The sequence below is a fragment of the Hippoglossus hippoglossus genome, chromosome 8, assembly GCF_009819705.1.
Source record: "Hippoglossus hippoglossus isolate fHipHip1 chromosome 8, fHipHip1.pri, whole genome shotgun sequence".
NCBI classification, from domain to species: domain Eukaryota; kingdom Metazoa; phylum Chordata; class Actinopteri; order Pleuronectiformes; family Pleuronectidae; genus Hippoglossus; species Hippoglossus hippoglossus.
Genome location: NC_047158.1, coordinates 10,682,043 through 10,702,734, shown reverse-complemented (window position 1 = coordinate 10,702,734; position 20,692 = coordinate 10,682,043). Strand labels below are relative to the sequence as shown.

The 20,692-nt window shown below is 43.0% G+C and overlaps 3 protein-coding genes and 1 long non-coding RNA gene across 5 annotated transcripts; 1 reads left to right on the top strand and 3 right to left on the bottom strand.

The window, feature by feature from the left end:
* Positions 1 to 5: 5 nt before the first annotated feature.
* rnf113a (ring finger protein 113A) lies at positions 6 to 3,057 on the bottom strand. The gene is made up of 10 exons (XM_034594175.1): positions 2,918 to 3,057; positions 2,103 to 2,182; positions 1,933 to 2,028; positions 1,695 to 1,802; positions 1,341 to 1,450; positions 1,146 to 1,252; positions 951 to 1,040; positions 775 to 868; positions 569 to 675; positions 6 to 152 (listed from the first exon to the last, which is right to left on the bottom strand). The coding sequence occupies exons 1-10, from the start codon at positions 3,021 to 3,023 to the stop codon at positions 85 to 87; spliced, it is 966 nt and encodes a 321-aa protein (XP_034450066.1). The 5' UTR covers positions 3,024 to 3,057; the 3' UTR covers positions 6 to 84.
* A 765-nt stretch (positions 3,058 to 3,822) lies between these two features.
* On the top strand, positions 3,823 to 18,600 carry rundc3aa (RUN domain containing 3Aa). Of its 2 annotated transcripts, none has more exons than XM_034594164.1 (11): positions 3,823 to 4,106; positions 11,971 to 12,086; positions 12,346 to 12,479; positions 12,572 to 12,657; positions 13,336 to 13,425; positions 15,024 to 15,104; positions 15,205 to 15,370; positions 15,447 to 15,604; positions 16,366 to 16,479; positions 17,613 to 17,719; positions 18,195 to 18,600. In XM_034594164.1, exons 1-11 carry the CDS (start codon positions 4,000 to 4,002, stop codon positions 18,335 to 18,337), a joined length of 1,302 nt encoding a protein of 433 aa, XP_034450055.1. In that variant the 5' UTR covers positions 3,823 to 3,999; the 3' UTR covers positions 18,338 to 18,600. The 2 variants fall into 2 exon arrangements, with proteins under 2 accessions (XP_034450055.1, XP_034450054.1); XM_034594163.1 differs by having other exon boundaries at positions 3,831 to 4,106; positions 11,971 to 12,098.
* LOC117766814 lies at positions 7,447 to 11,584 on the bottom strand. The gene is made up of 2 exons (XR_004614758.1): positions 10,702 to 11,584; positions 7,447 to 8,130 (listed from the first exon to the last, which is right to left on the bottom strand). It is a non-coding gene; the product is annotated as an uncharacterized LOC117766814 (long non-coding RNA).
* Positions 9,052 to 10,688, bottom strand: zwi (zwilling). The gene has a single exon (XM_034594165.1). The coding sequence runs from the start codon at positions 9,481 to 9,483 to the stop codon at positions 9,235 to 9,237; it is 249 nt and encodes an 82-aa protein (XP_034450056.1). The 5' UTR covers positions 9,484 to 10,688; the 3' UTR covers positions 9,052 to 9,234.
* Positions 18,601 to 20,692: the final 2,092 nt, after the last annotated feature.

Sequence of the window (20,692 nt, the reverse complement as noted above, 5' to 3'; positions counted from 1 at the left end):
CAGGAAGCTGTCTACAAAAGTAACTTTATTCATTATTTACACAGACAAACACATAAGGGGAATGTTGAAATGGTTGAGATGCTTCTAATCATCTTCATCTGATGGTGGCTGGTCTGTTGCAGCCTGATGTTTCTCCATCTTGGCCATTAACTCTGGAATAAAGGGAAATAATAGAAAACATGACCGGAGGGAATCAACTTGCAACCATCGCACAAATCCCTTAAGCCGAGTTCCCACTAAACGACTTTCATAGTTGCAGTTTACTGTGTTGCAGTCGTTTTGAGTTCACACAACATGACTGACTTGCAACGGGGCATCACAGACTACACATCTTCACCCCATTTAGTGCTGGAAGTTGTCTGTGACGCATCGGCAAGCCTCATCGCGTCTTTGACAAGTTCACACAGCGCTTGGTGACTGCAGATCGAGCACCAATCTGGGCTTTTGTCTGCGATTTGCTGAACTTGTCTTCGACTGGCAAATTGTGCTGAAAATCGTGTAATGTGAACTCGGCTTTAAAAGTAGTTAATTGTCTCTTCTCAGAAGTCTTTTGTCAGACTCTTCTTACCTTTAGCCGGGTTGAAGACACCATTGGTTTGAGTGTTGCACACGTAGCAGCGCTTTGACTTGCGGTAATGCTGAAGAGCACATGTCTCACAGAAGTAGTGTCTGCACCTGGGAGACATGTGACTGGTTAACACACTGCACCAGATAATAAACCAAGCTCTGTGTGGTGTAGAAGTAGAGAAAAACAAACAATAGGAGGAGACTTACTTCGTGATGATGGGATTCTTAAAGGATTCCCTGCAGATGAAACACCTAAAGGGCATATCCTCATCGTCGCTGCTCACCTCGTAGTTCTCCTCATCTAGATTTTAAGCACAGGGATGTTCAATAAATGCTACTGCAGGCACAGAAAAACTTGCATGAAATCCCCCTCCTGAACTCACTATTGGCTCCGTATCGGCCTTCTTCCAGCTCCCTCTCGATCTGCCAGCCATGTTTGTAGTCTGATCTGTCGTGAAGGAACTTGCAGCTGTCTGAAAGCAGGACAGGAGAACATGATTGTTGAAAAAAAGTTTGCATTCACAGCATCTATTCAACAGATGACTTTCATATTTTAATGGACTTAATCTACGACTCACCTCCAAAACCACAGAAACCAGTCTCCTTATAGTCTTTGCAGATATCTGGCTGGTAGTCCCACCTGACTGTAGCTCTCAAGTGTTCAGGGGCTCGGATTGGTCCTTGTCTGTGAAGATAGAAGAAAATTACATGAATCAACGACTGATGACATTAGCAGTCATCGTTCATCAAATATGTTTCACTCTAGTACTCACCTGACCATGCCAGAGGAGGCGTTGCCCATGGTGGTATCTTTGGGCTTGATTATTTTTTTGTAATTGTTGATGCCACGGTAGATTTTATCATCCTCTTTGCCGGTCAGCTCCTGTTAAAAAGGAGGAAAAAGGGTTAAACCAGTGAAGAGGAAACTATAAATTAACTTTGAAGCAGATGATAGATTTCACTTCTGTGCAAAGGTTGTTTAGAAAAATCAAAACACAATTTAATGTTTCAGGTATGATGCGGTGCATTTTATCGCAAAAGTCAAAGAAAAATACATCTACTAGGTGGACTAAGGAACACAATTATGAGTTCTGTAACATTAAGAATAAAAACATCTCATCTCTTACATCTTGGATTTTCTGACTCCGCTCAAATATAGCCTGAGCATCCTTGTCCCTCTCCGTGTCCAGCTCATATGTAGCGGTTGCACCCATGTCGTCGGGCCCCTCTGCTTTCTGTTATGAAGATCAAGAAACAGTGAGAAAGATTTATTCACATCTGCTTTTGTTACGTTGTGGCTTCTCAACAAGGTGACATGTTTCTTAAAAATGTGATATTAAAATAATAACAAAAGGCTCAACTCACGGCTGATCGTGTAGACTTGTAGGCAACAGTGACCTTGTCTTCTTTACCTTCTTCACCTTCACTGGACGATACAGCCTCTCGCTCTACTTTCTTAGACTGGAAAGGGACGACACATTAGTCAGTCTCACCGCACTATAACTAGCATATTACCATTTGAAGTATTATTGTACCATCTGAATCATGGGGTTGACTCGGGTGCCTTTCTTGTCCTTTCTGACCACAGAGCTCTGGTCCTCATCACTGCTGCCATCTGGAAAAAAACAAAACAAGTTTGACTTAAGGATAAGCTCCAGTTAATGTTGACACCAAGAACAACTTGATCTCAGTGACTGGTTGAAGCTGACAGAAGGCTCAAACTAACTCAGAACGGACAACATGGTGAATCTGACGGTCGACATCAGATTCCACTCCTTTCAGCCAAGAGCAGAAATCCGAGGCTGCAGTGAACACAGGCTTGATGAATCTGGACAGTTGAAGACTGTATCCTGGTCTGAGGAACCTGGATTTCTGCTGAGGCTGCGGATGTTATGAATTCATGAACCCAATATGCTTTGTGCCATAAATCCAGACTGCTGCTGGTGTGAGGTAGTCACATGTTTTCTTGACACCGTTTGAGTACCACAGAGTATTGTTGCTGACCATGTGCATCCATTTGGCCACAATAAACCACCTTCTAATGGCTACTTATTTTCCACCCTGTCACACGGTGTAGCTGGCAGCAAAACAAAACAAAGAGAAAACGCTATTTACCAAAACACGTCAAACCCCTCCAAATTCAAAGGAAACTAACAGAGTTAGTCTCACTATTCTAACGTTAGCAACAAGCTGGGCTCTTTGCCAGGTAACTACCGCCGTCATTATTAAAACAAATGTGAGGAAAACAAGAACCCGCATCAAGCCTCGCTGTTCACAAAGCTACGTCGTTTCCGCCGTTAGATGATCTCATTAAAACATCACAATAATTTGTTAAAGGATTCATTTTCACCTTTATCGCTGTCGCTGGCTTTTCTCTTTCGTCCCGAGAATTTTTTCTTGGATTTCTTGAACAAAAAAGTACAAGTAGCCGCTTTCGGTTCCTCTGAGTCCGCCATCTTGCCACCAGTATAAAAACCATCACCGCCGCAGCGACTGTGCCCCCTAGTGTTCTGGAGTCGTCATTGTCCCAGAGAAATTCTAATCCAGAATTTGATATTATATTATATTATATTATATTACTAAGCTGTTTTGTATTAAAATCATTAACTTGATTTCACAAATGAATGAAATAGATTTTCTAAATTTAGGCTATGTCTTTGATTAATTCATTTTTTCTTAATCTTGATTTTATATTTTCACGTTTCTGACCAATCTGCATTCAGTCTCCCTCTGTGATAATATATATATATATTTGTTGAAACCATGTAAATGTAAAAGTGGCATATTTTATTTGTGTTCCGATAAATCACGTTTTTATTATCACCCTGGTTAGTTTGGAGTTATCACACATGAATAACAAATGTGACTTTCTATCTTTCTGTCATTCGTTCTTTACTTTTTTAAATAAATTCATCAATTTAAAAACCTGTATTTCCAGATTTGTTTTTTCTCCCAAAATACAATTCTTCCCTGACAGACCAATATATATCATACATTCATATTTATTTTGTGGGTATAAGCAATGCAAAATACACGTATTACTAAAAAGTAGTTTGCTAAAGACCCTTTATGCTGTTTTTAATTACACCTTTAAAGCAATTTACGTTGAACTCTCATCGGTACCAAGGGCATGACGTACGCTGACTAAAACCGGAAATGATTGTGGAAATAAAAGCGCCCTTATTAAACAGTCAGCACAATCAAAGCCAAACAAAAAAAAGGTGGTGTTATTTTGAAAGGTCCACCCGGAAGTGTAACATTGAACCGTGCGTAACTTGCCGCTGGTCTCTGTCCCGTCCTCCTCCAGCAGCAGCAGCGACCTCCCCGGATCCCCCCGCAGAGGACAGCGGGTGTTTGTAGGACACTGGGCCCGCGGAGGGAGGGGTCCTGGCCTGGGCACGGATCCCGAAGAGGCCCCGGGGCCGCCGCTGGATGGAGTCGGGCTGCATGCAGACCGCAATGGCTATGGGTCTGACATCGAAAAAGGCGTCTGCCCGGAGCGTCGGCGTGGAGCGAAAAAACCTCATCACGGTCTGCAGGTACACACATCACGACACCGAGCTGTGTTCATCCGCGGATGCTCCAGCCCAACGCAGAGGGATCAGCTCTCACGTATGATGATAAAATGTAAAATACTGGACATGTGATGAGGGAATAGATGGATGCAGAATAATGGACACTAGGAAGGATGGAGAGGAGGCAGGTGTGTTCACATACCGCTGCCTCTATAGATGAGAACACAGATACATTCGTTTTATATATTCTTTTTATGTCAGCACTTATATTTCCTGGATGCACGTTGTTGTAAAATTAATTCACGATCACATATTTGTTGTGACATTTATTCCTTATCCCTCTGAAATCCCTTATAGGAGAGTCTTTTATTTTGAACAGGTTCAGACACCTGCACGATTCCCGTTCATTCTGATAAATGCACTTTCAAATGATGAAGCAAGCACCAGATTAGTGGAATAATATTGAAACGGCTTCTGCCAGCTTCGGTTTCTCTTCTCCATCACAGTCAGGTTGAGTGTCAGTGTGGGACAAGGGCACTGGGAGCAGTGCAAGGACTCCTCCTCTTCCTCCTTCTCCTCCTCCTCCTCCTCCTCTTCCTCCTCCTCCTCCTCCTCCTATCTGTGGTCCTGGGCCCACATAGAACGCTGAGTGCTGATGGTGAGGCTGTGATGAGCAGAACATGGCTCCCATAAATCACTGTCTCGTTGGAGCGGAGAGTTCCTGTTCACCATCCATCAGTTTAACTGTGAGCGGAGACGATTATTAACTCACCTGAGGAGAGATCCTCAGCTGCACAACTTATTTGTAAAAATCTTCTTTCCAGGCGTCGAGCCCCTCTGGGATGTATTTTTACTGATTTCCCAGAGAATATTTAATAGATGTTGATAAAAAGAACCAGGCTTATGTAAGGGACTGATTTCTATGAGTGTGTGCAATTAAGCTTAATTGAATTCAAGGGCACTGTTGGGCCTTGGTGGAGGTATGTGCTGCAGTTTCCAACTTTTAGGGCTTATGAGCTCTTAAAATGTTTGTGAGCCTGGAGCACAGGATAAACCCTCTGTGTGAACAATGAGTTGTTAAACCAAAGAGTGAGTTTTATTGTGTTTATTTGAATGATTTTTGCCTGGAAGATTCATTTTTATTTCAACCAACCAATCATTTCATCTCTATGATAAATCAAATTATAGTGACTTTATCCTGCTGTGCAGTATTTGCAGTATTTATATTCAGCAACAGAGACTTGTAGGAGGATTGCAGCTATTACTTTGATAGTTCTGGTTTGTTTTATAGTTCCTCCATAAAATATATTACAGTACTGCTATGGTTCTCTAATTACAAATTGACTGTGGTCATAAATAAACAGGGACAGGTATTTATGTCGAGTTTGCAGGCGCTCTAAGGAAGTGACATCATGCACGGCCACCCCTTTCAAAGTACACAAATACAAAAACACAATAACTCTGACACACAATCAAGCATTTTTATTCCAGGACTCTTTCTGTCCAACTGTATTTTAGTGACACGTGCAGTGAAGCAAAAACACACAACAACACCACCACACAGAGTGTATACTTGCAACAGAAGAGAAGTTCTCACAGTGGACTCACAACACAGAGAAATTAGTGTTGTTTTCAGTCAGACCTGAATGTGCTAAGACAGATTTAATCATTTTAAGCATTTTAAGGACAAACATCGGACAAGACAGAAATAAATCTCAAACAGCTTTCCGTCAGTAACACTTACTACACAGTTTCTTTCATTTCACATGATATTGATTAGCTTCACATCGCGGGTAATATTCTTCCAGGCGTGTCAGTGTCGCTGCCTGTCTCATCCTTCATGACGTTTCTGACCTATTTTTTTTTTCTTTTAATGTTCTTCTTCTTGATGCCGTTCTGGTCAGAGTTCATTCAAGTAGTCATAGGTTTGTTGTGAACGTGCAGTGAAATAGGAGAGAGACTCTGAATCAGCAGTGACCCTCTGGCTGGGGCAGGATGCAGGACACAGGATCCAGGCGCTGCCGTGCCGACTGACACGTCAGCTGCTGCCACAGCTGCATTGGCTGCCTGGCGACAGTAGCTAAGCTGACGTTAGTGCTTCATTAGTACACCAAGTACGCCAAGCTTTTATTTCCCCTTATACATCTGTGTATATATAAAATCGGAACTTCCCCCCCCTCATACATGTTTAACATACAATCAGAACACACAGATTAACATTTTCAATTCCCAACAGTTCATTTGAGGAAGTTATGACATTTTGAGGGACGTCTTTGTCTGTTAATTTGTCACATGCTGTTGTCTCATGTTCCTCAACACTGTCCGTCACTCGTGATCACATAACAGACAGACAAGTGAATTTTACTCGATCTTGTGCAGAAAGTCTGCTTTATATCTACTCTGGGTTTCATTACCTTGTTTACAGTGTTTTTTACGACTCATTTGAAATAGAGACACATATGTACAGCAATAGACGAGTGAGTATAACAAAGGAAAACCTGATCAAATGTTGGCACCACCACAGGGAACAGTTTCTGGATGAGGCCTGAGTCAGGGGCTCGGAGGCGTTACAACAGGTCGTCTGTAAATAGACTGAAACCAGGACTCATCATTCAAATAATAATGGCAGAAAAAAAGAAAATCTTACAACTTGAGTTCATCCAAATGATTTTAAATCCTACGTGCATATCCTATGTATCATCCTGCAGAGGCTGGGGTCAGGCTTCACGATGAAGATGACACACGAATATCGGACAACACCCAAAAATTCAAAAGGAATATATTTTGAATGGCTTTTTAGAGTAAAGAGACTTGGAGATATTTATTAAACCACAGTGACAGCTGTGTCGACTGTGCTGTTGCCACTAGCAACAGGTTCCATCTTAACATGGCAACAGGGTTGAGCCTTTCTGTAGCCGGTGGGAATTTTTCATGCAGCTAAAGCTGAACTTTGTTTATATCTGAGCTGAATGGAACATGGCGGAGTCGACAGGCGGTCACAGGACGGTTTGTGTTACAGGCCTCATGCTGCACTCTGATGTTTGAAATGCACTGGTTTTGTTGCTTCAGTCTGGCTAAGAGCTGCCGCGCTGTCATCCTTGTTGACGTGAACCTAAGAAAACATAGATAAAGATGAGTGAGACTGGACAGATCTGACGTGAGGTGTCTGTCCTCGAGCTGCTTCCTGTAAACAAAAGCAACAAGGGAGGGAGAGGAGGTTCGATGAGCTACGTCCTGAGCTCTAGTGGCGGGTGGGGGAGTTGCTCGAGAGGAGAGAATAAAACGTTCTGTTCTCTAGTAAACACTTATACATATTCACATCAGCTGGACATGCTTCTGCAAGTGGGTAGCTCTTTGTTTTTTAATCCGAGGAGTAGTAACGTGTGGCGGTAGCATCATTACGTGACACTCTCCACCTCTTAATTTTGAAGAAATAATACAAATCTTTATGTCTTGGAATAATTGTGATTTCTAGTTCAATTTCTGTAACGTTTCTTTGCCTTGTCCCTGATTTATGACACTGTCAAGTGTGTGAAATTACAGCAGAGATTTCTCTAGATTTGACTTAAGGTCTCTCATCAGGAGATCAGCCTGCCCTCTCACCATCAGTAGCACCCTGGTATTCCTCACTTTACCCCCCCGTCATGCTCAAACCATCTGATTTACACTCTTCTCCGACCGACGCCCTCACTGTCCAACGTTCACCCTGATCCCTCTGCACCTCCTCTGACCACAAAACACTTTTCCTTGACACTTGTTCACAGAGGGGATGGGTGAGAGAGTGATAGGGACACACCCTGCTGTAGTTTTCAAATGTTTACATCTTTTACTCTATTTGGATTTGGCCCAGATTATTATTCTTATCTTAATGTCCATCAGAGAACAAAGCTTTCTTTCTCTCTCATGGGTGTTTTGGGACGAATCCAGGACACAGAACTTCTCCCCGCAACCGTCCAGGACGATCAACACAGCACCGGCCGGTGTTACACAATGCTGCAGCCAGTGAGGAGTCTGCCTGTGTCATCTGATCCTGCTGATTATGCCAAGACTAAAGAGAGAGACAGAAATAAGAAGAGAAAGAGAAAGCAGTCACAGGGATGTTTACGGGGGGGAAGTGAGAAAATAAAGGAAAAAAGCCAAAGTTCAGAGAGTTAATGTGAAGCTGTGTGTGTTTTAGGTTAAGCCGATAAATGCAGTTTTGGTGGTGTGCAGATCAAACACTCTTGTGTAAGTACAGTAGAGGGGTGAAAAGGGAGAACAAGGGGGCATTGACAGAGAGCTGAGAGTGGGCCTGGCAGAGATCCAGGCGGAGTGAGCGGGGGCACAAAAGAAGCTTGTCAGGGGCCCGGCAGTTGTTTTTCAGTGTCAAATCGTACCAAGAGCATGTTGCTACTCCACTCCAACCAATTACATTTAAGCCACGCCAGCGATTTCCCCCCTTCACATCAAGAGAATTTACAAGCGTCGGCCGTAATGTTCTTTTGGAGATAATGCTGTCTCTTTATCAGGTCAGAGAGGCCTTTTGCTACAGTTGACTTCCCTCTGTTATGATTTTAAATGCTCGGGCCATTAATCATGGAGCCCACACTCCCTGGGAACCACTGGGGGCACTTGAAGGTTTCTCCATAATGAGGAGTTACTTGATGCACAAACAGGGAATTTATGAACAGTTACCCTTGTGCACCGTGACTTTTTTGACAGAATTGTACCTTTCTCTACAAGCAAAACTTATTTTCTGAGCAGATTCCTGAAAGCAAGTCACGTCAAAGTAGCATCCGCTCTAAAACACAATATTCTTGCTTGCTATTAAACTGGCATCACCAGCCAAGTGGATTTTTCTGGGTAATGATGGAGTAGAGCACATACTTGCAGGAGCCCTACCTAACCTAACTCTCATGAGCTCTACTCTACATTTAAACCCTGACTTAGCAGAAAACATTATCAGACAGCCACTGACCTGTGTTCTTGATAAATCCGGCATGATCGCAACAAGTCAAAGGCTCCAAAAGTAAATTTAATCCAGTTTTGGCTCTCAGTTGGAATAGACCCTGCTCGGCTGCTGTGGTGGTGTCTGTATGTTCTCTGTGATGGTGCCGTTTTCTCGTGACAGGTTCTGCCAGTCCCCCCACCCCGCAGTGCGCTCCCCTCTCATCTAGAGCGTCTTGCGCTTGGGGAAGAAGGCTTTCCGAAACGAGGTGGTGGTGGTGCCTCTGCTGAAGGAGGCACTGCCCAGGGCGATCTTGGTCTTCCCACTGGTGATGGTGGAGGAGCCCAGGGATGTCGTTTTCCTGCCTCTGGTGATGGAGGAGTTCCCCATGGCGAGCTTGCTCTTCCCCCTCTTTATGGTGGTGTTGCCCAGGGAAAGGGCCGTCTTCCCCTCGGTGAAGCTGGTGTTGCCCATTGAGGAGAAGCTTGTCTTCCTGACCCAGATTCGACGGCGGGGTTCGGGGCTCACTCGAAGCGAAGCATCACACACTCATGCAGCACGCCCTGCTCTGCGAAACCTCACGGGTAATAGTAACATCAGCTACAATCCAGAGAGGACCAGAATGCTAAGCGTGGATAGCACGACCCCCGTGTCGCATAATGCCCTCGTTGAGCTGGTCGACGTGGGCTCTGGAAGGCCACATACCACCCATGTGTCCCTGTGAATGGACAGAGGCAGCCGTAGGTGGCCACAGCCTATCTGGGGAGTCCGGGACAGTGGTGCGATTGTCCCATCACCACGACGACACCGGACAGTTGAAGGACACATTGTTGCAAAGGGGACAATCTGCGGTGACATCACTTTCTTCTGAGCCATTGTTCCCTATAGCCTCTGATTGTAAGATATTCCCTCTGTGTACGACTGTATGCACCATATGTGAAACGAGTCGCATCGATTCGGATTTGATAAAAGAAAGGATGCATGTCTTCCATCTTCTCCACATTTATTTTAGGCTGTGATTGCACCCGCCTTGTATTTGGGTTGTCCCTCCATTTGATATATAGGTGTGGTCCCTCTGTTTCTGTCCTCGTTGACCTGTTCACAACCCATTCCAGCAATTCCCTCTTTATTTCCCTCCGTTTTATTTAGATGATTGAAAATCCCAATAAAAAGTCAGCTCTACATACAAAACAACCAAGCCAAGCAGGGTTTAGACATGTTAACCTTTATAAGCACTGTTACATCAGTCAGCTTCTATGTAACATAGGGCAGAATAGTTATGGTAATGCAGACAGACTTCAGAATATCAAGCAATCTCATCAGCTTGCACAAGTATACCACATTTATACCAATGTTGATGACTTTACATGCACAAAAAAACAGGAGCACCGTGCTGATGAAAAGCATTCACACACTCTCTTTTGTGTCTCCACATACATCACACACAGCTGTTTCACATTTCCCCTCCCTGCCAAGTTGACACACCATAAGCCGTCGTCTCATCGCCGTCACATTTGCATAACACGCTCGGCACGGCTCTTGATTGCAAACCCATTAGACTCGCGACTCCCTTAGCGTGTTCGCACCTGAGAATCGCCTGTTGTACTCTGCGCAGGCGGGTCCTGTTCTTATTGATCTGTAACTCTTTGACACACACTGATCACAAACATAGCAGCTCTTTATTCTACTAACCTGCTAAAACTGACCAGACAGACATATCCTTGGCTTTTTAAGTGTGTGCAGGATTCATGTGTGAAAATTCCAGTAGACGTTGCTGTGCGTTTCTTTGCCCCTGATGAGGGTGGTTTTGACCACAGACACAGACTTGGTCCCATGAGTGAGTGTCAGAGTGGTGAGTGAGCTCGTGGTCTCCCCTCGTGTGACAGATGTTTTGCCCACTGCTATGCCGGCGTTGCCCAAAATTACTGTGGTTCTGCTCCAGGAGATCGAGGATTTGCCCCAGGAGATGGCGTACTTATTCCTCAGGATCGAAACCCTGCCTTTGGTGAAGGAGGTCTTGCTTGATGAGAATGTGGATTTCCACTCATTGTTAAAGCCTTGTTTGGACTGTTTGGATGCTTTGGGTGCCTTAGCCCTGGCTTCAGGGGTCCTGTCCATCTAGGTGGTCCTGCGCTTGGACATCAAGGCTTTGCGGAAGGAGGTGGTCGTGGTTCCCCGGGAGAAGCTGGCCCCTCCGAGAGCCACGGTCGTCTTTTGCCTTTGAATGGTAGAGTCTCCCATGGAGGTGGTGGTCACTCCCCTGAAGATGGAGGAGTTTCCCAAGGCGACTGTAGTTTTCCCCCTGGCTATGGAGGTCTTTCCCACTGCCAGGGCAGTCTTGCCCTCTGTGATGCTAGTGTTGCCCATCGAAGCTGAGGCAGTCAGCCCGAGCCCGTGCCTGATCACCGGCTCCTAACATGCACGCTGACTCGCTTCTCTCTCGTGGTGCAGCAGGGTGAGCTTGTGAGGTCAAAAGCCAAAGCTGCACTACCAGCCCTAAATAGATCAGGCCACCATGTATAGATGAGGGGGAGGGAATTATTTGATCATTCTTCGATGCTGGCCAGTGCTCAAAAGGACACGACCCAAAGGGACCTGGAAGAACAGCGTGCACAAAGGCTGAGAAGACAGGGGATTAATTGTATCGTTTTCATAACACTGCCAAAGCACTGAAGGGGTACATTGTACATTGTACACAAAACAATTGGGGTGACCTCAGTATGATAAGATGGCATGGTTCCCAAAAGAAGAAAAGAACCCTCCCTGCTCTTGTGGCAGGGTTCAAATACAGTCGTACATTTGTCAGCTTGGATACAGTACACGGCTGCATTTCAGAGGCTCGTGCAGCAGGCAACTGGCTCAAAGTTCAAATTCCTTTCGTATGTGAAGTGACCTTTATTTCCTATTGTACTTTTCTGTCCTTTTCTAATTCAAATGTCTGTGTGTGTGCTTCTATTTCAGATTCTCTGTAAAGACTCTCCTAGAAAAGTACACAGCAGAGCCCATAGATGACTCATCTGAGGAGTTTATTAACTTTGCCGCCATTTTAGAGCACATCCTCAGCCACCGCTTCAAAGGTAACACTGCAGGTAACATATAGCAAAGGAAAGAGATGCACACATCAGTTCATATGACTCAGGAAGTGTGACTGCAAGAAGTTATTTAACCTAAAACTAGAATATAAATCTCCTTCCTATATATTAACCACACAAACAAAGTGATATTGTGATCAAAAGGCCAAAGACAATACATGGTTATTCAGTTGGCTGTACTGTTGCCGTGGCTGCATGTTTATAGTGTGAAATAATCCACGGCTGTGTTTAAATCTTGACTCAGGTTCTGGAAGCTGGTTCAGCTCAGATGGACAACGCAGTTTCTGGGAGTATCTCCGAGTGGCCTGCAGCAAAGTGCAGAACAACTGCATTGCCAGCATCGAAAACATAGAGAACATCAGCACATCACGAGCCAAGGCAAGAATGTCTTGATGCACAAATGGGTGTATGAAAAAAAAGCATGAAAAAAAAGCCCTCTGTTCATACTCCCTCCTCACGTTGTCCCACAGGGCCGGGCATGGATTCGAGTGGCGCTGATGGAGAAACGTCTCTCTGAATATGTGTCCACCGCTCTGAGAGACACAAGAACCACCAGGTCAGAGTAATGATTTAATGACTGTATGGACGATGCGTCTCCACTTCCTCCCACTGTCTAGAAATAAAGCGGAAATATCCCGAAAATGACATCTTGTGCTGATTAAGTAATTCAGAGCCTGCGTTCAGAGGATAGAGCCGTGGTATTAAAAGGTCCCGCCGATACGTGCGCTCAACCAATCACGAGTTTTCTCATCAGAAAAATGAATACATTAACACACATCAGTGTGATTAAAAAATGACAGAAACCATCTTTGAAAAAAAGTATTCTGATGTGTACTTGGACTTTTTAGTTTGGCTCTACTAACATGGCTGGGGCAGGGTTTATGAACTACATTGCAGACAGCCACCAGGGGGCAGTCGAGACACTTTGGCTTCACTTTTGGGGAGCTGTCATGTCGTCCATCTTTATATACAGTCTGTGTTGATAACCCCAATGAATATATTTTTTTTTTTTTTACTCAAACTGCAACAATGTACTTCACCTCCATGCTGGCTTTGTGTGCTCATCCTAACAACTTAGTTTGTCTTGTGTATAAGTAGAAGAGTTGAACTTTCTGTCCACCAGGGGGAAATACATGCCTGCTCCAGAAGTTTAGAACCTTAGCTGTACTATAAAGTCGGTCATCATTGGTTTATGTGAGAGTTAAGGTTTGATAACCACCTCTTCACTTGACAGGAGGTTCTATGACGATGGGGCCATCATGCTGAGAGAGGAGGCCACAGTTCTGACCGGGATGCTGATTGGACTGAGTGCCATTGACTTCAGGTGAGGACACACCCTGCAGACTCTGATATAAAGTGTTTCAATAAGTACATACACATGCATACATTAGTGTACTCAAGGCTTTTCAAATCAACACACTTATGTGGAATCTACTTTATGGTCTGTTACATGAATTATTACTACTATGATTTTGAATTTGGCTTAAACTTTGTTCGTAGTACAGATGGATCTTCAGTCGAATTAAACTGAAATAATAATAAAATACATAAAATATCTATGAATAATCTGTCACAGAAATCTTTTGCAATCTCATGGTGGAATATAAACTCTTCTAGTTAATAAACCTCTTAAGATATTAATGGATGTATTTGTGTATCCATTAATAACTAGAGTGGCACTCAGAAGCACAGTAGCAAATTCTCCGCCTAATAGTCTCCTTAAATTCAATCAAGCTCACCAAGTTGCACCCACGTATAGAAATCAGTCTCCTAAACATGCCTGAACCGTATCCACGCCACAATTGGAGAGGTAATAAATTGTGTGAAGATGTGTATGCACCTTCTTACTTTTAATGTATTTCAATATCAGTTATGAAAGTGACATTATTTCTGAAACATATGCAGAGACATAGTGGCCATTTTTCTATAAATGTTTTTATATTTAAATTTGTACTCGATATACAGCAGAACAAACACTTTGGGATTTTTCTTTCGTCCTGCATTTGAGTGCATAGATATTTACCTATGGATTAGTATATGTTTACCCATCAGGTTTGGGGTAAAAGGTTAAGCAAGGCCGTTTTATTCATAAAGCACATTTCATACACAGAGATAGATTCAAGGTGCTGCACAGGGACATTATAAACAAAAAAGAGACCAAATCAAGATATCACTTTTTTCTCTTTGTTTTTAACAATTGTCAAGCAAATATGAGATTAAAAAGAGTTGAATAAAAGAGGTAAAGAGAATAAAAGAGGTGAAATAAATATAAAGGATGAATATGTTTAAAACCTTAAAAATAAGTTGAAAGAGAAAAAAATACAAAATAGAATAGACAGAACTGTTTAAAATATTAAAATTATAATAATAGGTAATGATGATATGACCTTTAAAATTGTTTAGTTAAAGGTTCAGCATGTAGAATTTAGTGACATCTAGTGGTGAAGTTGCATGTTGCAGCTGAACACCCCTCACCTCACCCTCCCCTTCTAAACATGAGAGAGAACCTGTGGAAGCCTTCAGTTGTCATAAAAACTCAAAAGGTGTTTAGTTTGTCCATTCTGGGCTACTGTAAAAAAAACATGGCATCCTCCGTAGAGAGAACCCGCTCCCGATGTGTATATATAAAGTATTTAAATATAAAAGGGCCCATTTTTGTTAAATAAAACAACAATTCGTATAATTTAGATGAAACACACCAGTGAAAACATCACTAGGATTATTTGATATTCAATTTCTGCCAATAGATCCCTTTCCCTTTCAATCTTACACACTGGACCTTTAAAGACTCTTGTGAATAAAACAGTTTTCAATCTGGTTTTAAAAACTGCAATGGATGCAGCATTTCTAAGACCAAAAAAGTCCTTCAGTCATTAATGCAGTTTTGAGAACCAGTCTGTCTTCTTGTCTCTTTCTCTGCAGTTTTTGCTTGAAGGGTGAGACTCTGGACGGGAAATCTCCAGCTATGGTTGATTACACCCCCTACCTGAAGTTCACCCAGAGGTGACCCCCACCCAGTCCATCTTGTCACTTCACCTTTAGCAGTTCACGTGTGTGCAAGTGCAACCTTTTAACCCTCATGCCCCCTCTCGCTCTCGTGCAGTTACGACTACCTGAGCGACGAGGACGACCGCCGCAGCGTGGACAGCAGCAACAGCGAGGAGAGCGTCCCCGAGCATCCCTACATCCCTCTGGTGACTGACGAGGAGAGCTGGAGCAACAAGTGCCGCAAGATGGAGCAGAGGTTTAAGATCGTCTACGCCCAGAAGGTGAATCCACAACAAGATCCATTTCTGAAACAAAATGAATGACGTCTAAATACTAACCTTGTTTCTTGGTGTGCAGGGTTACCTGGAGGAGCTGGTGCGTTTGCGGGAGTCCCAGCTGAAGAACGTGGAGACGGAGAACAAGTGTCTGAGATCCAAGGTGGAGGAGCTGATGGTCCAGAGCCAACAGGAGAAGAAGGAGCTGGAGGACATTGTGCTGGAGCTACAGGCACAACTGTAAGAAAACATGTTGAGCTAATAAAAATCTCCAACTATAACCACATGCTATAGTCACAGCAGATCCTGTTTGGATGAAATTCACCTATGGGTTCCTCCTCTCAAACATGTGTTTGCTTTTCACACGTGCACGTTTAGTAGCAGGAGTTTAACGAGGAAGTAAAATGGGCATTTTGAAATAACCTTATAATTAGGAACAGTTGTTATTTTCACGTTATTGGTCTATAAATATATTTAATGTTTCTCTATAGAAGAATAAACAAGACTTAAAATTTGATGCAGATGCCATTTTTGATTATACTGGTTTATGATGCAATGCAGAGTAAGAGGCTGCACGTTTAATACTCCAACACATCTGATTTCAAGTGTATCACGATGCAGTGAAAACCAAATACCTGAAGGTGTGAAGCTTGGTGCTGTTACAGCACCCAGAATGCCCCCAAGTCCCCACTTTCCCCCATAGCTTATTTCTGCTGTGTGTCAGACTGTGTTTAAATTCATAACAAATATGCATTTTTCTAGATCAATCTTAAATAATTGGGTCCATATCATTTTGCTAAAATAAGGAGAAAATCCGACTTGGCTGAGGTGCTGCAGCTTAAAGACATTAAACTGGTACATGCATCTGAAACCTTAAAGAAGGACTCTGACAAAAAGCTTGTAAATAAAAAATATATATATTTGCACATATTTGAGTGTGCAGATGTTTTTTTCCACATGTTGCAAAGTGTTGAAACCTTGTTTTCTCTGTGATTCACCAGCTCGTCCCTCATGCCCTGCGATTCCTCCCATCTGGCCAAAAACCTCTCCATCCCGCTGGTCAACCAGTGGTCCACCATCCGAAACAACACAGGCAATGTCAAACTGTTCCGCAGGTGAACACGCGCGCACACATTCTGTCTGTTTTATATTTATGGATTTTTATGCCAATGGCTAGAGGTCGTATGTTTTCTAGTTGTCTGTCCTTCCCATTCTGAACATGACACCTCAACAATTCCTCGTAGGAATTTCTTAAAATTTTGATAAAAACATTCAGTTGCACTCAAGAATGTGCTGATAAGATTTTTTTGGTCAAAAGTCTAACGAATAAACACATTTTTCCTTGTGAATACAGCATTTCAGGTACACCAGCAGGGAATTCCTTCAAATTTGGTGCAAACGTTCACTTGGACTCAAAGTGATGAGATTTTAGTGGTCAAAGGTCACTGTGACCTCAAAGACTAAAGTTTTTGTTCATGAATGTGTTAATAACACCTTTAGAGAATCCTTTCAAATTTGGCCCAAATGTTCACTTAGATTCTCAAAGTAACTGATCAGACTTGGGTGGTCTCGGGTCAAAGGTCAGGATCAAGGCCACCTCAGAAAACATGTTTTTGGGGTCTAGAACATTATATCTCAAGTCTGCCTGAAGGGAATTTCTTCGAATTTTGACCAGTTGTTACTTGTACCTCCACAATTAGCAGGTATACAGATAAACCTGCTAAAAAAAGGAGATTGACTCATTTCCCGTTGCCACTAGAGGAGTTAACCTTTCTAATATTTTCCCCCCACTGTGTCACGAACACAACGAAAACTGAGGCGCTCTCACCTCACAGTTGTTCTCCCGGGTGTCACATTTCTGTCACTGTTTATTGTAACTGGAGCCGATTCGAGTCCTTTGACCCGGGAGTGAATGCCGATTAACTCCATTCCCATTGCAGACAAAAGCCAGATGTTAGTTAGTGTTACATAGATTTTTGACCAGTAGAAAAAGGACTCAAATATGAACTGATTAGATTTCAAAGTTCACGGTGAACTCTTATGAGTCTGGATAAAAATGGATGTAGACTGAAACTGCACTAGTTGGCAGAAGCGTCCAACTGCAGGGTGAATGAAGGAAGATAAAACCTCATCTAACTTTGATCCCTACTGGATATGAACTTTAAGAAGAAGAATACTTGCTATTAAAGTAAAGAGTCTTGTACTCAATTATTTTATTTGTGCCATCGTGTTATTTCTGTCCCTCCAGGAGGAGTTTCCACAGTTTGGAGCAACTTTCTGCTGATGTCAGCCTGAACTCTGACTCCCAGAGGACTGATGGGAGACAGAACGGAGATGCTGCCTGGACTTCTGCAGGTCAACTGACTTTTTAAGTGCTACCTGAACACACCATAACAACATATTCGTTACAGTTCATACAGTAACATGATATTGAGCTCACAGACGTTACGCCAGTATCACACTGTCATGAAGTCGAGATGGAAAGTCACAACTTGCATTGATTCATATTGGTTTAATTTAATTTTTTCTGCTAATGATAAAGTTACATGTCAGTTCAGCTATTTTATGCCGATATACCTAACAATGTCTAAAAGTGTGCTTAGCTCTACTTTCATAACTCTCTCATACAAAGCTGAGCACTAATGCCACAGTGCTTTTGCTCCAGTTGGAATATTTCTACTCTTCCCAGCTGTATAAAAGCCTCTCAGTGGCATCCACCCATGCACATGTGCATACTCATACAAAGGCAGGCTTGATGCCTGTTTATGGTCTTCAATGTGGGCAGCTTGAACTATGCATTTTCATCAGCTGATCTGTTTTGTCCCTGCAGGAAAAGACAACACTCCATCCATGCTGGGTCTGTGCGGCTCTCTGATGTCTTTACCGAGCTCCAAGTCTCTGGCGAGCCTCAAGTCCAGCGAGTGCTTGGTCAACATCAGCACTGACCCCAGCCCTGCGCTCTCGCCCAGCTAGGAGCTCCAAACCAACCGCGAGTGCGATTGAAACCCCCCCAGCCTGTCTGCCTGGTGATGCTGCGTTGACCAAGACCCTGCTCCCACCGTCCATCCAGCTCCATGAGAATACAACACAGGAAAAGTTGTGGCACCATCTCTGGATTTTTGTACAAGTCGTCATTAAGCAGAATGGATCCATCTTGGTTTTCCCTCATCCTCTCCCACCACAACTTTGCACTATCTGTGAATCTCTGCATCCAGCATCATACCATCCCTCTGCCATACCTTTTCCAAAGCTTCAGTTTATTTCCTAAAGAAGTATTCCTCCCATGGCATCATCTCAGTGTTTGTGCGCCTTTGGCCTGTTGTTTTTCTTTCCTCTTATTTTCTTGTCAAAATGTAACCAAAACAGTCCTGGCAACTCTATGGATGCAGCCACAAACAAATAGAGGCTTGATTAAGAGATAAAGATGATCAGTATGAAGTAGAGGACGGGTTTTTACACAGTGACATCGCTGTGCGTTTTGTGTGTTTGACTGAGAGTTTTCTGGGGTCTGCTGCCCCTGAAAGTGCATATCATTCCTGCTCGAGTAATCACACACCACAAACCATTATAGTACATCTATTTATTTTATTCTATCAAATTGCATTCATTTTATTTCACTTTAGCCAAAACAGCTGTCTGTTCTTTTTGCATATATTCAGTATGATTCATTAATTTATTTGTTTTTTCTGTTGCAATAAACTGCCTTTTTCCATTAATGACTGTCTCTTTGTGTTTATCAGTGGAAAAAGAAAAATGGAGGTCCATGTACTGCAACTGCCTTCAATGCAGTTTTAATGAGATATTTGTTATGAATAATGAATATTTCAAAAATGTTCAGCAGTTTACCTAGATGGAAAACTGACTAATATCTGAACAATGACCAGAACAAGCAAAAATGTAATTCAAAAGCAAGGATCACACCACAACAATATGAAATTTCAAGGCTATCATGGAAATTGATGAATTTGGATGTTGAGGGAAGGAGTTGTGCTCTGATCTGGTCTGAGAGGACGCACTGGAATCTTGGCAAAGAGGTTTTCACCAGCTGGGAGGGAGGGAAAGGAGGATGGGTTTGGGCCAGGGGTGAGGGGAAAATGGATGATGGGACGGGAAGGGAAAGGGTGGGTGGAGAAATGTGAAACAGAGTGTGATGGATTGAGATCACTGCACTAGGCTGAAAACTAGGGGGGGGCGTAATCCGGAGGAAATAAGACAGAGACGATTCTCTTTTAAGTCTTGGCTCAAACATACTTTTCTTGGAAGCATATTCCTGGATTTACATGGGGTGCCAGGTTATCATTGTTTATTTAAGTACTTCCTTGTATTCTAACCATTAATTTATCTGCTGTAACACTGTTATCGTTACTCCTCAGTTATAGGGAGTCAGAGCAACTACTCCTGTGTATTTCTATTATGCTTCTATTGTGTCGTCTACTACAATTTGCATGCTGTTTATGACAATGTTGCATGCATTGAGCATCTAGTTGTATGGGGCACATGTAGTCTGGCTCCATCTTGTGGTGTAACATTCTAAGATGTTACACCGTTAACACACGGCATACTGTCTAGATTCATACTGTTTCTTATTGGCTACATTAGCCCCTATGGACAATATGTTTGTTTTTGGTTTTAGATTATTCTTTTCACTTTAGTTTAGTATTTTTTTATATAGTAATTGAGCATTACCTAAGTAATCCTGAAGTCCTATATTTAATGTTTTAAACTCCTGGATGCCTATGGATCAATATCTCTATCTATCTATCTATCTATCTAATGGGAACTGACTTTGGCAGCTTTATTAATCGGCGGGGGGGGGGGGGGGGGGGGGGGGTCTTAATTGTGTTGATAATCAATAATAGGCTGTTAATATGCATGTTTCTCTCAGTGCCATCCATATATCACAATATATTAACAGATCATTTCTGTTCTAGACCCCCTAAGCTTCCTCTGTGACCTTATAAGTCCCTGAACCACACTTTGACGACCACACACACACACACACACACACACACACACACACACACCCACACACACACACACACACACACACACACACACACTGACTGAATAGACCAAGGAGTCGGGTCCGAGGGGGAGGAAGAGGAGGAGGGGATGAAAAAAAAAAGTTGTTTTATGAAGGGGGGGTCCCTTCAGCAGACAGATGGATGTGATGACCAATAGGTGCTCAGTAGTATTCTGTAGCAACCAATCACGTCGCCCTTGGAAATGAGCCCGCACGAGTGAGTTGCACAGGTTGAGCTGTTGTGTTGTCACTTTGCGCACAGTTCGGACACGAGCAGGAGCGTGTGTCTGTGTGTGTCTGTGTGT